The sequence below is a fragment of the Mastacembelus armatus genome, chromosome 8, assembly GCF_900324485.2.
Source record: "Mastacembelus armatus chromosome 8, fMasArm1.2, whole genome shotgun sequence".
In the NCBI taxonomy this organism is placed as follows: Eukaryota; Metazoa; Chordata; class Actinopteri; order Synbranchiformes; family Mastacembelidae; genus Mastacembelus; species Mastacembelus armatus.
The window spans coordinates 15,257,849-15,273,367 of record NC_046640.1 but is presented as its reverse complement, the minus strand read 5'-3'; the positions used below and the strand labels follow the sequence as shown (position 1 = coordinate 15,273,367).

At 39.7% G+C, this 15,519-nt stretch overlaps 1 protein-coding gene across 2 annotated transcripts in view; it reads right to left on the bottom strand.

Moving 5' to 3' along the window:
- The window catches only part of LOC113140844 (ras-related protein Rab-26-like), a 36,630-nt gene extending 21,311 nt beyond the window's left edge, over positions 1 to 15,319 (bottom strand). For both annotated transcript variants that reach the window (XM_026324899.2, XM_026324898.2), the window contains exons 1-2: positions 14,893 to 15,319; positions 13,086 to 13,196 (exon numbers count right to left, since the gene is read on the bottom strand). In XM_026324899.2, coding sequence (XP_026180684.1) covers positions 13,086 to 13,196; positions 14,893 to 15,078 — 297 coding nt within the window. In that variant the 5' untranslated portion in view covers positions 15,079 to 15,319. The remainder of the gene's footprint in view (positions 1 to 13,085; positions 13,197 to 14,892) is intronic.
- Positions 15,320 to 15,519: the final 200 nt, after the last annotated feature.

Here is a 15,519-nt window from a genome sequence, read left to right as displayed (position 1 = left end):
CACTCTCCTCCACTCTCCTCCACTCTCCTCCACTCTCCTCCACTCTCCTCCACTCTCCTCCACTCTCCTCCACTCTCCTCCACTCTCCTCCACTCTCCTCCACTCTCCTCCACTCTCCTCCACTCTCCTTGATAGTTTGGTCAGCATTTTCTAACCACAAGACACTTTTACAAATATTTTCACTTAAGATTCACTGGCTATTCTCCTGGAGACAGTGGTGGTACAGTAAATCACATTTTGTCAGACAAACAATACAACCTTTAGACACCATGGGATTCATTCATATGCTGACCCTGCATAGTTGGCAGACATACAATAGCTTATAAGGTAACAATGATTTCAGGTGAAGAGAACTACCCATGTGCACAAAGTTCTGGAAAGCAGTGAACATGTTTAAATTAATTAAAAATACACAAATGTAGCTGATCTTTTCATTTGAACATTTTCTAAAATTTGGAGGGGAAGATGCAGGGCTGCGAAGGAAAGTTTTCTGGTTGTCAGTTACAGCTTTGGCTGCATAAAACACATTTGACTGTGCAGTCAGGGAAATAACTAAAATTTTCCTGTTATTGACTTTCTCTCTTTCCTGAATTATGCTCCACGAAGTGTAAAGCCCTAAATTTGGCACCCAGGAGCTTGTTCCAAGAAGTAGGTTTGCTGATTTAGCTGGATAACTTCTCTCTTTTTTCCATCAGGCCATGATTCAGATTACAGCACCTTCCTGGACAAAGCTTTGTATTTGATCTTTTGCCTGTAACAACAAGCTCCCACCAACGCAGACACTTGCTGGGATTGAAATGTGCCCTTAGGCTGTACATACACACACAAACCGATACATAGATTCACACACAGCATTTTCTGATGCTGCGCCACAGATCCATTATTCAGCTGAATGGTGTGAGGGGGAGCCTTGACCTCTCTGAAGCTCTTCCCCAGGATCTTTGCACACATTGGAATGAAACAAGTCAAAATGGCAACACCACAGTATATGGTTGTGTGTTTGCTGTCACCATATGTGGTGATGAATAAGGTGGCTGATTCACACTGTTCCATACAGTCCTTGTGGGCAAAGTTGCTGGCTAGAGCTCCAGCATTCATTGCTTATCCTTCAATATTCATTAAACTTGTCTTCAGGTTTTCCTCTTCAGCATTTAAAAATGAAGACATGAACAAACACGCAGTATACAACACATTTTATACTGTAAACACACATATACTTGTTACAGACACATACAGTAGCAGTGCATAAAAACACAGCCACTATAATCATGGTCCAATTGAAAATGTCCTCTGCCCTTTCTCTCATTTCTTTCAAGATGCACTTGTACTTGTTTTGGTCCAGTATTATCACAGCCATCTCCAACAAATATCTGACAGTCCCTATGTTACTTATGTTTATAAGTTTTTTGGAACTGCTGAGACACATTTCCTGAAATCACACACCAGTTTCTCAAACTATAAACAAATTTGTATATGTAAGTGAGGTTTGCTTTTGAAATGTACAAAACATATATGCACTTCCATGTGAATCAAGTCTTGCACTCAGAGGAACAAAAGGCAGCTATTACAGAGACTAGGCTACTCATGGTGAGACCTATAATGAACAACAAACAAAAACAGCAATTACTGGTAATTTCAAATGCTCAGTTCTCAAGCTTATTTCGGGTGATACTCCAGACTTTGGAGTAAACAATTAAAGTATATGCAAAGCACCGAGTAGGCCCGATTTTCTAGTGGCATTGAGCTTAGTTTGTGATGACCACATTGTACCGCTACACATCAGTTTTTTATAAGCGAGTCCCAGCTTTTATTTGTGTAAATGTCCGATTGTGTATGTGATCCCAAATTCTGCTGATGGAACCAAACTATAGCAACAATTAACAGATGGTGGTAATGTAGCAACACACCTCTGCCGTGCAAACTAATCCTCTAACCTAATCATCAACAATCCATGATTTGTTCCTATCTTAGAATATGACCTGCAGGACCCTTCAAGCTGTATTGCTTACCAGACATTTGTTGCCATGGTAACAATTATACACTCCATATGAATATTTCACTGGACATTCATCTGTAATTTTACTGGGTGATAAGCTACTTGCACAAATGACATAAGGACTCTTATTTTTGTAGGAGGAGGAGGAGTCTCCTTTCATGCCACCTTAAAATATTCATGCTGCTCCTCAGGGCTTGCATCTCTAGATCCCTGTGACATTAGGGCAGCAGGTGGCAAAGCAGCTTTTCATTAATTACAAACATCTCCCTAGGCAGAAGAGTACCCCCACCCAATATATGCACACCTACATGTATACACCTACATCATCTAATTCAGTAAGGCTTGTATATCAACATAAAATGATCGAGCCTTAATTACAGAAATAGACAACAGCAGTCACTATGGATACATGTATAGAGTTCCTATGTCCAACAGTGCCTTTCACTCGTATTATAGCTCCTACATCACCTTAATTCAATTCGTTTTTCAAGCAGAAAAAAAACATTACTGCCACTTGCTGGCATGATTACGCTTGGCACTTTAATTGCACCCACTCAGAGAAAGCAGGCGGGTAGACAGGCTGTCAGGCAGGAGAGTGGATAATGGAGAAATCAGTCAGCCATCCCTCCACTGACTATATAAAAAAAAAAAAAACCTATAGAAGCTGGAAACACGTCAAAGATGGGTGCATAAAGGACATGGACTGTCAGTGACATCCACAATGACAGAGGAAACAGAGAGGAACAGAAGCTTTCAGAGAAGAAAATGCAATCATCAAGTCACAGCTTGATTTTTCTGATGTCCGTTATTGTCATCTCACATGCCAGACCTGCCTCTTTCCCTGCTGTCTAATTTTTCATATTCTTTTATTAGTTGCTCTCTAAAACTGGGAATATAGTTAGAGACTCATATCATGGTATCTGCAGATTTTCAAATTCTTGCTAAAACCAAATTTAAAGATTTAAAGTGCAGTCAGTTTTTATTGTCCCATCCGGCGAGTTAAACATTTTGGTAGACAGCACAGGCACTACAGTGACAATCAAATACAGAAATGTTCAGCGACATCTCTGCCATATTCTCTGCATCAGAAACACAAAACTAAACCAGCAACACCAATGCTGCCTCTTGGTTTCTATCATCAGCTTTATTTTGACTTGACTTGCTGATCTACAAATGCCATTAAAAAAAAACCTAATGTTTGCACAAGAATAAAATCAGCTGTTGGGTGTTTAACAATACTGACAAAATTAAAATCAGAAATATGCAACTACATGCTTACCAAGTGCATTTTGCTGCCAACTGAGTAGCAGTAATTATATGATGACTAATATCCACTTGTTGCATGAGTCATTCTCTCAAAAACATGCTGTCTGAAGATGATGACCGAATGTTCCTCTGAACAAAGAGATTTTCGGTCAATACACAGATACTCCACCATGCAGTTTATTTAAAATGTGCTTGAAAAATACTCATTTGAAGTCAACTATGATGGCTGTGCCTACAGTGAGTATCTGGGGGTGTACACCACACACATTCCTCATGTGGACTTTGCATTCATTTCTTGGAAAACTAAATTTCATTGATTTACCCCAAAAGGAAGGATGCCGAGTCCACAGGGGAGAGTGCTCTTTGTAAGTAATACCAGGCACACGCACAGGCGCGCACGCACACACGCGCACACAAATGGATCCTTTCCAGCAACAATGAAAGTAAAAAAGTGTTAGAGAAACAAATTCACATCACACTTCTCTGTAGCTGACAGTGGACTGGCTCACAAGTGAATGGTGCAAAGGATGACTGCTCAACTCAGCCTCCATGGGTGCATCTGTGTGTATGTCTGAGTTGTATCTGATAAAGCTTAGGACTGCAACTGAGAATTATTAAGATAAATTAAAGATTAATCATCATTCTATAAGACATCAGAAAACAGAACATAATGTAAATATCTGTATTGGAGTAAATACAGTATTTTTTAACTTTACAGAGAAACTGCCTGCATTCAGACACACTGCATCCCAATCAGAGTGTGCCAGTTTTCATGGATGTTAGGTGCCAACAGTGATGTAATAGAGACAGCTAGCAATGTCTGACTACAGTCAGAAGAGAGGCAGAGATGCATAACAAGAGCTGCCTGCCTGGATCTCCCGAGGTTCATTAACAGTTACCACATCTGTTGTGCATTCAGCATCAGTGTGAATGTGTATACTGTGCAGGAGCGTGTGTGTTTATGTTGCTAAATTTGCCATTGAACGTGTGACTAAATGGAACTTAACGGAAATTACAGCAGTATCTCACTTCATGATTTAGCACAAGTGACACAGACAGCCACCCCCCAGCAATAACCTAATGATGGAAAAAATCTTTTTTTTTTTTTTAATAAAGATACTTAATGTTTAACATCTCTTCCTCTCTCATTTGGACCTGACTGTGGGCTCTACTGAGATCAGTGAAGTGACCAACACATTTTAGCCCATTTAGCTACTAAGCTGTTATCAATGATATTGAGCACAAGATGAGGGTTTAGACTACCAGTGCAATCAAGACATGCAGGACATTGTTCTCTTGATCTCTGAGCTCACCATGTATTTGTTCTGAAGTTTTCCTCTGTTCTTTTTTTCACTATTTAAATGATCCTCTATTCAACCATTTCCTTTTGTTTGCGTGCCCACGGATTCTGCCTTTGTTTCATTCCACAGCAATTCAAATGCATTTAGGTATGCATGACAGGACAGCTTTATTGTGCTGTAAAGTTCATCCTTATAGCACAATATATGCAAGAATGAACACCATCAACTCCTCAGACATTTGGCAGGTGTTATTGTATGCATACATTTGTGTCTTTGGGTGTTCTAGTTATTAAAATAAGATTTATGGTCCATTCAGCTCGTATGACTCAAACCTTTCCTACCACTTTTTGCTGCTCCTGCTGCCTCTGGCTCATCTTCCTGCTGTGGCAGGTGGAAACCATCATCACAGCCATGTAAACGCACACAGGCACTTATCAAAACAATCTTAAGTATTAAGACTGGTTTGAATTATTCAAGTCTATTCTGCTCTCATAGATAGATAAATTGATGAAATATAAATTAGCCATTGCTGAAAACTGACAAACTGCAATAGGTAGTTCACCCAAGACAACGATAATGTTTCTATAGCTGTAGTGTCTGCTATGCTATAGTGTATAAATAAATGGAGATGAATTTCTCATTACATAAAATCAGAGCAGTTTCCCACATTGCCTTGCACCAAGCACTTACCTTTAATCAATCTTTCAGAAAAATAGCTTATAATGTATGTAAAAACCCAGAGCTGACACATCTAAATTCAAGTTATCTCAAAATCAGACCACTGAATATGTTGAGTGAATATTTTGCAGTTGTCTGATTCATAGCCCCCACCCCCACATACATACTAAGTACACCCAAAAATAACATTAGAGAGAAGAGAAATCTGAATCAATGGGGCTGTCTGATATGTGTGAAACTCCCCTGCTGGGCTTAAAAACTGAAAACTTTATTTTACATGTAAACTTCATCATTGAGGTATGAAACTTCTAGCCTGACTTCTGACACGTGTCACAGTTTCTTTGGTGTAAATGGAAACAGAGTGGATATGAGTTGAGGACACTGCTATCTTCTGAAAAAGAAGGAGAATATGAAGAAAGAGCTGGTTTTCTTTGGATGTTAGGGTTTCATTTACCAGCTGAATTTACACTCACTTTTACTGAAGCTGCGATCATTAGGTTTGTATTCTTGTACATTTTTATGAAGCACTTTGTGCCTAGATTTAAATGTTATAAAAATTAAGGGCTTTGTCATTACTTTCTGATTAGGCTGAAGAAAAAAAATATGCTTTTATTTGATTCATTTGAAACCTCAGCTATACTAGTGACACTATAACACAGGGGTGGTTTTAAAAAATGTAATATGCCAGTCAGGGCAGTTCTAAAAATGGTGATGAAGATGCAGTAGAATTTTTACTCAGTTTAAACTGTTATCATACTAATTCTCCCCTCAGACCCCAGAGGGTTAAAGATTTGTTAATGAAACAAAATATTGGAATAATACAATTTTGTCCTGATGGTGGTGCATGATACCAGTTGGATGATCATCAAAAGTACTAAGATTCCTTGTATGGGAACTGAAAATGTCTCCAAATGTTTCACAATACAAGTAAAATAAAAAAGCCTGCTGGTGGCATCAGAGAATCACCAAAGCTGATAGGATTCATTCTGTAGGGACCATGAATATCTGTACAAAGGTTCATGGCAATATCCAGCCTGAATCTGATATATAAAGGCCAGTAGCTTGAAGATGTTCTTCTGCCACCCATTACTCAGTGTACTGGAAGTCCAGCCATTGCAGCTGTAGCTCAGCAAGGCACCTACTGCAATGTAGCACTGAAAAGGTAAATCATGAAGATAAAGATCTTGTGTACGATCCACAAACAGATTGAGATGAATTAATTAGTATGCCAGGTATGATCTATGTCTTATAAACCTGTCAGTGAGGTTTTATAGACCACTCCTAGAGGGCTGTAAGAAAATCACTGGAGAAGGAAGCCAGTGTTGTCATAATATGCTCTGGGCTGCAGATACATGCAGGTACATTTTCATATTGTGAGGTACAACACATGAATATGAGCTGAGTGATTGCCCATTTTGTTCATACATCAGGCAGGAGCCAGGTGGGTAACTATTATTCAGATGAAGGGTGGTCGGGCATCTCAATCAGGAAGCCCATCATGTAAATGCATACAGTTTACCTCTAGGTGCTTACATACACTAGAAGCTGCTACACACACGTGGATATGTATCTAGGTATATCACCCTTAAACCATGCTTAAGAGGACATGCCAAAGTGAAGCTACCTCTTAACACAAAGGACATAGCATGTCCTCACTAATCCATCTATTCAGATTTTGGGGAAATGATAACACATCAAGCACTGAAGTTGCACAATGGCATTAAAAAGGAGAAAAAAGTGGTTTGTTTTCCTGAATTAAAAATATAAATGAGTTTAAGAATTAAACAGTCAAAATAATAGTCTTTTTTTTTTTCCAAAGACTGAACTGACTGAAAACTTCCTGCCTATAATTGGTGGACTTTATATAATTTTCTTTTACAACAAAGTCCTCAGGATATATATATAAAATTGTATGCTGGTACATCTTGTAAATGCACGCTATAAGGCAAAAATCGGGCCTGCCTTTGGCACTACAGGAAAGGTCACAGAATCACCAGAGTCAGGAAGCTTTATCCTCTGGGGGCCATGGATGTCTGTTCAAACATTCAGCGTAATCCATCCAATAGCTGTCAAGATCCTTCCATCTGGACCCAAAGTTTGATGATTCAGCCTCATGGGCATCATTGAAGTTCTGCCTTCCTGGGTCAAATGAACAATGTTGTTTTAGGGTGCTGGGAGGTGAGACCTGTGGTTGCATAAGAGTTCTGTCACTCAGAGAGCAGTAGCCATAAGTGACAGCAGGGCTCAACTCCCTTGTCTCTGACTAGAGGTGAGAAGTGCTACTCTTCTCTCTTCCATTGCACTTACAGCTACTAGGAGGGTTGAAAGATTACTTCTCTCTAACATTATGAAGTGGGGTAGATTGTGAAGAGGAACAAGGAAGAAAGACTGTTTTTCTGCCACATTAGAAATGAGAAAAATGCTGTTAGAGAAATATTAATTGGCTTCTCTCTGAGCATATCTGCTTCTCCCCACACTGATTTCCTCTCCTAATTTCCATGTTTGCTTTGGCCCTTCTCTTAATAGCTGCCTTTTCGAGTGTCAAAGAAAGTGTTTTTACAATTTTATTTCCAAATAAAGATATTTTGACATCAGGAATGAAGACAGACTCTTCTGTCACCAATTGTCCTGCTGGCTCTTTGTAAATGTAGGTTTAGTTGAAAGCGAGAAAAAAAAATGTTTGACTAGAGGCTACAACATTTCAAAGAATAAACAAAACATCCCATATCACTTTTAGCAAGAATGTGCATGAAATATCAAAGAGCCTGCCAGGGAGAAATATTGAGAGATAAATGAAGCAGATTTAGACTATGATGGATGTTAACAATTACAGTATGGAAAATTGATACTGGGCCGTCAGTGTGTGTAAATCTAATTGCAGCAGATTAAGATAGACTGGCTGGGTAATTGATTAATAGACTTGGGTAGCCTTATACAGCATATGAGGATTTCAGCACCAAGGGCAGCTCCCACAAAAGAACATAGTACAAATTTCTTCTTTTCTTCCTGATTTAATCAGAAACAATGGTTAATTAAAGGCCCCATGACATTTTTTCCCCTCTAAAACATTATGACTACATCTTGGACTAGAATATTAAAGTAAGGTATAGTACATACATAAAATATATGCACGTATACAGTACATTCAAACATATATTCATTAAAGGATATATCTGACATAGCTGTTGTAAAAATTTCCACCTAAAAAACAAAGTATAGAATGGATCACAATTATAAATATAACTTGTGTATCCAAGGCCTGATATTGCTTATTCCACTGTGGCAAAGAGCTCAGTTGATGTTCAAAATTATTAAGAATAAATGAGCCACGTTGTTGCTCTGGGTGACATGTGCATTAATTACAGTTATTCTAAATAGCAGAGCTTCAAATGTGTAATAAACTGAAATGAGTTACAAATGAAATCAATATTTAACCCGCAGCAAGTTGTTTAGGAATTACTTAGCCTATAAATTTTTAGCCTGCCAGATTTACAGTATCTTCTTCTTCAGCATGAAGAAGGCTTTGCTTGGACCTGGCTGCCACAGACAAGGTGGGAAAGTGAGAGAATGACTAATGCATTATTTTGGTCTTTTCATGGGATTTGTTGACAGTAGGAGAAATATTGAATAACACCATCAGTATCTTAATAATTATCCTAGAACCACCAAAGCATGATGTCAACTCTCCACCAAAAAAAAAAAAAACAAAAAAAAAACAAAACAAAAAAAATGTGGATGATATATCTTATGTCTATGTCTAAATATTAAACTAAATTCAACAACTAAGTGTAAGAAACAAATTCCAGTCAAAATGTATAAATGTGCTCGTCTCTGTGCCGTCTGTGTTTTTATCTGTGATAGAGACTTGACTTTGTTCATCTGTACCCCACAGGGCGAGACCATGGTTTCAAAAAAAAGCTTGGAGGCATCTTCTAATAGGCAATTTCTGGTTTCCCTTTATAAAGTCTTGCAGAGATGCTTCCAATTCATCTTTTAAAAGAGACTACAGCTGCCTTCCACAGACAGGGTGTGACCCTAACATTGTATTCCTTGGCGCTGAAAGAAGTACGAGTGACATAAGGTGAATAGATGTGTTGAAGTGCAGCAAGAAAGTGGGTAAGAAACCAAATGTCATGTGACTTCTGCACTTGTGTTTCTGTGTGTTCCAAATCTGTATTGCACCTGAGGACATGAAGCTAGAGCAGAACACACAAAACATCCTAAGACATGCCCACCTGACGCCTTTGACATACAACTCATGATCTTCTGACTGAAAAAAAAGAGAAAAATGACAAATACTCTGACTCTTGTAAGAACTTTATGAGCTGCACAACCAAGCAAAAAAAAAAAAAAAAAAAAAAAAGCTGACTTCAGGTCAATCCTAATCACCTTCCCACTGGTTAGCACCTGCTTTACCATGGTAACGGATGACCTACTCATGCTGCATCCAATTTTGAAAGTCTACTGTAGCCTCTAATTTTCTAACAATTTTCTGAGCACCCTGAAATCTCACTGTTGTGTTAGAATACATTTATGCAAATGAAGTATTTCTTTTGTAAACGAATGAATAAAAACAGATAAAGAGGAAAATAAAAATGCAAACTGGGAAAACTTAACTCAGAGATTCACATTTTACTTATAAGTTCTAAGAATGTTTTAATAAACAGTTTCTATGATCTTAGATAAAAACCATAGTACTCCTTTTTATGTATTTGCTTTTTCACATAGACATAGTACCTAATTATCTTTCTTGAAAACAGAGTCCATCTATATGGAATTAATATGCATAGCTATAGACTTGTTTATCAGCCTTTTGTCTCTGGATTCATCATCCTTTAATCACTTTATAGGGAGATTTCCAAATACAACAAGACTTTTATTCTGACTCCCTGTATTTTAAACCTAACAAGGCAGCAGAGCAACTCCATAATCCTGAGAAGATGCTGAGGCTTAAACGAGATGAGACCACAATAAACAAGTAGGGGAAAAAAACACAGCAATTTGCTGCAGCTTTGAAGTGGGAACAGGATCAAATCCCCATATGCAGCAAACTGTCTTTTTAGTTGGTGGGAAAGAAAAGCATCAAAACTACATTTCCTAAAAATAACGATCAGTCTCCTTCTCTGTATATCCTCCATGGAAAGACAAACACCACGGGCTTTCATGTTTTTCTACCCAAGATAGCAAGGTCTCTCAATTTCCAAAAACAAATGCACATACATGTGAGTATGCTCATGATTTGGTGCAGTCTGTACTGTGAATATTATCGGTTTTGCCACCAATTGATGAACGGACCTAAAAACTGTCACATCACTCATGATCAACAATATAACTCAGGAGTTTATTTACAATAAACCATGCAAAAAGGAATGGAAGCCTTGAGGACAATGACATTATTTATGTCACATTCTGTGATGCACAGAGCTATGTGACGGTGCCACAATGTGATTAAATAAGTCAATATGACAAAAAAGCTGACTAAGCACTAAAGTTTATGAGTTTTGTACCATTTTCCTCCATTAGTAGTAAACGCACTGGGCAGAGAAAGCTGATGATGGGCTCCGCTTTGCATAGACAGGTGTAAATTTACATTGGGACTACAGTCACTCAGTTATAAGAACCGTTACATAAGTAAATAAATCTACTGCTCGTCCACCCACAACCTCGTCCAACCCACACACAGGCCTATACAATGATTGGATACTTTGGACACACACACACGCACGCGCGCACACACACACACACACACACACACGCACACACGCGCACACACGCACGCACGCACACACGCACACACGCACACACGCGCACACGCGCGCACACACACACACACACACACACACACACACACACACACACACACACACACACACACACACACACACACACACACACACACACACACACACACACACACACACAGGCGACCATGTGAGTATGCAGAGTATAAAGCATCTAATGTTACACTTTATGTAACACAGTTAACTTTGGGACTGTAAAGATGAATTTCAAACTGAATAATTTGCCATGATAGCTGGAGGGAGACATCAAGACAAACTTAAATGTATGTTTTCACCAAGCTCAGAAAAATTGGCAGAGGAAGACATCAGTAATAAAACCCTAACTAAAGAAATCGTGAGGAGCAAAATCCTTTTAATGAGTGACTTTAAAAAACAGTGTATTTATGTAGATTGACTACACCCATTAAAATCAGCCACTGAAATGGCGATAAATAAATATATAAATAAATAACAGTGACACATATGGCACTCAAAATTTATCAGAGCTTAATTAAAGGTGAAAGTTGATTTTACACTTCAAACTTTCCTCCCCAATGGATATTATTAGTGTGGCAATTGGGAACAATAAAATATATACACAAGGTAATGAACAACAGTTCAACAACACATTTATTTACCCATCCACACACTGTGAATACAATGGGTTCTACTTAAGCCCCTGTGGATTGTTGTTGCTATGTGGGCAAAACCCACTGGAAAACTAAAACAGTGCATCAGCAAACATAAGAGTGCCATTAGGTGCAACGATGCACATTACCATGATTTGAGACATTTCTCTTCAAACTTTCATGGCATTGAAAAAGTTTCTCTTCCACCTTGGGAAGGAGCCCTTTCTTAAGAAGACAAGAAGTACTTTGGATAAATTACAACCACTGTAACCACAGGGCCTTAACGAGAACTTTCCTCTTAAAGTGACATTATGATTAATAGGTGGCCACCATGGGCTCCACCTAGTTCACACTGTGTCATTGTGAAGTCACCTGAATCTGGCTCAGCGGGGCCTGAAGACCACAAGTTTGAAAATGGAAAATTACTATGTGGGTCCAGAATTAGAAAAAAAGGGAGATCTCCAGACCTTTGTCGTTTGCTCCCAGTCTCTAGCTAGGAGCCTGAGGCTACATTAGCCACTAACTAAACACATGACTGTCAGTGGTCAGTCTGAGTTGTGGGTAACACAGGCAACAAGTTTCAATAAGGAAAATGTACATAAAAAGCCAATATGTCTGGTTGTGCTGAATATAATATAATACCATGATTTTGAGCGTTTTAGGAGTTCTATGCTAATTAAATGAAGCACCAATTTAACATCTCTCAGACTCAGTGACGACAACCTGCATAATAAACTTTTTCCTATAGGGCTCTTGCATTAGGCCATTCTCTACCCTGCAATCTAAGATAGATAATACATACATTTACTGCAATGGTACGTGTGGATGTGTCAATCAGCGCAACAGGATTTAGCTTAAACTGTTATAAAAGACAATGAAAAGAAAAAAACTGACTATTTTAAATTTGACCTAAGGCCTGGTGATTGAAAGTTGGAGTTCACTGAATACCCATTGTTGCTGCTACAGCTGAACTGACCCTTTGCAATGAGTCATAGTAAAGTCAGAGGCAGGTCACTGTCTAATTCTGCTGCTCTGGGTGTTCGAGTGGCAGAGTGTTTGATTCTCTGTGTTGTGGACAGAAACAGACCCTGAGTGTGATTATTAGAAAAGTGGACACGTTCTTTCCTGGTTGCCCATGTGGGACCCTAAAACTGGCACATGAGAGACACTTATCATCCAGAGAGCTGAAAAAACTAAAGCATGTCAAACTAATTTAAGAAATCAATATCCTATCTGGTGAGACTTCTACCACAAGAATGCTCATCGCCCCTGGGCTTATAAAGACACAGAACAGCTGAAACAAATCCAGCCAGTACTTCGGCCCCATTTAACAAAAGTTATCAAAGCTGAAGGTGTGTTTGCACGTGCATGCATGTAGAGGATTTCTCTGTTTGTGTTTGGTTCCATTGGTTTATTACAGTTGGTTTCAACTCACCCTAAAGTCGATGCCAACAGTGGAGATGAAGCTGCCAGCCAGGAAAGCACCGTCTTTAAAACGAACCAGCAGACACGTTTTCCCGACACCCGAGTCTCCAACCAGCATCACCTGCAGCAGACCAAAAAGTGAAAAAAATATGTGTAACCACTAAGAAAATATACAGCTAAAGGTGTGAAAGATAAAACTTGATACTGTCTGATCAATGAAGGTAAAAGTCAGGAAAAAAAAAAGAAATGAAGAGTAAAGAATTTAAAAAACACATGTAGGAGCATGAACAAGAGGGAGCTGTTGCTAATGTTTAATTTTAAATCAGTGTCTGATTGTGCTCAGAACATTTGAATCATTGAGCTAAATCAGTTCTGGTATTTTGGTGATTGGCCAGTGGAGAGGGTGTATGTACTGCTCATTATGGTCAGCGGTGGATATCCTTAGATCCTGTCTGTAAGCGTGTCTCTCTGCATTAGCACATCCATGCATGTGTGTGCACATTTGCAGCAGAGAGTTGTATTTAATTCCTGCATTTCTCTTTATGTTTGCTGAGCTGTGATGAAGTTAAAGGTTTGATGTGATTACTGTTATTAGGTTAGCTGTGGGTCCCAGACCGTGGAAATCAAAAGCGCCTCTTGGGTGCAGAGAGGAAGCAGAGGAGATGAAAGATGTTAAATGTGGCAAAGAACAAATATATCTAAGGATGTCACCCTCTGTGTCTCCTTTCCCCTATTTCTCCTCAAAACATTCCTGCATTTACTCTTCTCCTTTCTGGTGTCTTCTCTATTAAACAGCTCTTAAGGACCTGAACGTCTGCAGCAGGAGCCGACTGCTCTTTTCCTGCCCTTAGGTTTTACTAAACGAATTGCAATCAATTTCCTGATTGAAGAATAATGATATTAGAGAGGAAACTATAAATCATGAGATATGGGCCCTACAGATAACATGCACTACAGTGCGGGTCTTATTCTGAAAGGATGCACTAGTGGGATATTTATTCAGTTTTATTTGCTAACAAATTAAAGGCGTAATTATTGGAAATTTGTCAGTGTCTTGAAATAAAACAGTAGGTACATTAGTAAAATATAGGTCAGTGTAGAACACTAGACCACGCATTGTTGAGCCCAGATGGAAAGTGGACAGTGAGGATGGTGTGTACTACAGAAATGTAACAAACAACAAACAGCTCTGCCAAACAGAGCAAAACAAAGCCATCAGCGCACTCACATCAAACAGCTGCTTCAAAAACACGGAGGAGGTGGCACAAGTCCCTTGAAGCTACTGAGCCTGTGGGTGTGAATCTGTGTTAGTGTTGAAGTGGCAGTTGGGTATTATAGTTTTGGGGAGAGCACATCAACTGCTGTTCGCTCTAAATGCAAAGCCAGTGACCTGTGTCGCAGAGGGACACACGTGCAACGTTCAACCGGTGGCGCAGCACGAGCACATGATTTGTTTGTTGGCCGCAGGCTGCTGTGCACGTCTCCGCGTTATCGATCGTCTGTTGACACAGCTGCTGTTTAATGACTAAAGCTCGTTGCGACAATGACGGGACCCAAACAGGAACACAACGCTGGAAAGTGCATCATAAACGTGGTTACTGTGCGCAGCTTCTCTTATCGTGTCTTATGTGGGATGACTTCACGTTACTCTGTGCTTTGTTTAGAGTCACCTCTACCTCACACTCACAGTCATGTATCCATTTGTGTCGCGTCCTTCCCATCTCTTCTATATTTGGTGTAAAATGATCAAATATTAAAACGACCTACTTTTATGTGAGTTCGCCACAGTTGGTGCATTAACTCAGCAGGTATCTTACCTTGAAGGCGATGTCATAGAACTCGCTGCTGTTGCTGATGGACGGTCTGCTGGGATGGACCACGCCGTTCATCTGAACAATGCCCGGGCTGCTCCTCGCAGCTTTCCCGGTGCCTTTCCCGGCAGGGCTGCCGGCAGACGGGCTGCTGGTTGCGGCTTTGCTTTTGACAGCCTTCTTGCGAGACATTTCTCAAGATTTCAAAACTATGTGTGCGTGTGAATCTTAGCTAAAGCAAAGCAAAAACAAAACCTAACCCCGACTCTGCACAAGGTCGGACTGAAAAGTTGCAGCGGCGAACAACTTCAAATGGTTGATTTCTTTCACCTGCGCGTTGAGCGCATGTTCCTCGACACCTCTCTCCTCAAATTAGGAGCGAAATTGTCCCGAAGTGCAAAACGCTCTCGCTTCCGCTGTTGTTCAGCCGCTTCCTGCTCCTCACAGCTTGTTCTTTCCAGAACTACAGGCGCGCCGTGGCGGCAGCAGTTAGGTGCGCAAAATACTCGGGACACTTTACACTGCGCAAAACTCCAAGAAAAGCACCAGTTTTTATCTGCACATTCTAAACTTACTGTAGTCCTCAGATTTATCACGGGTCTATTTTACAGACAGGTAACTTTTAAGAGAGAA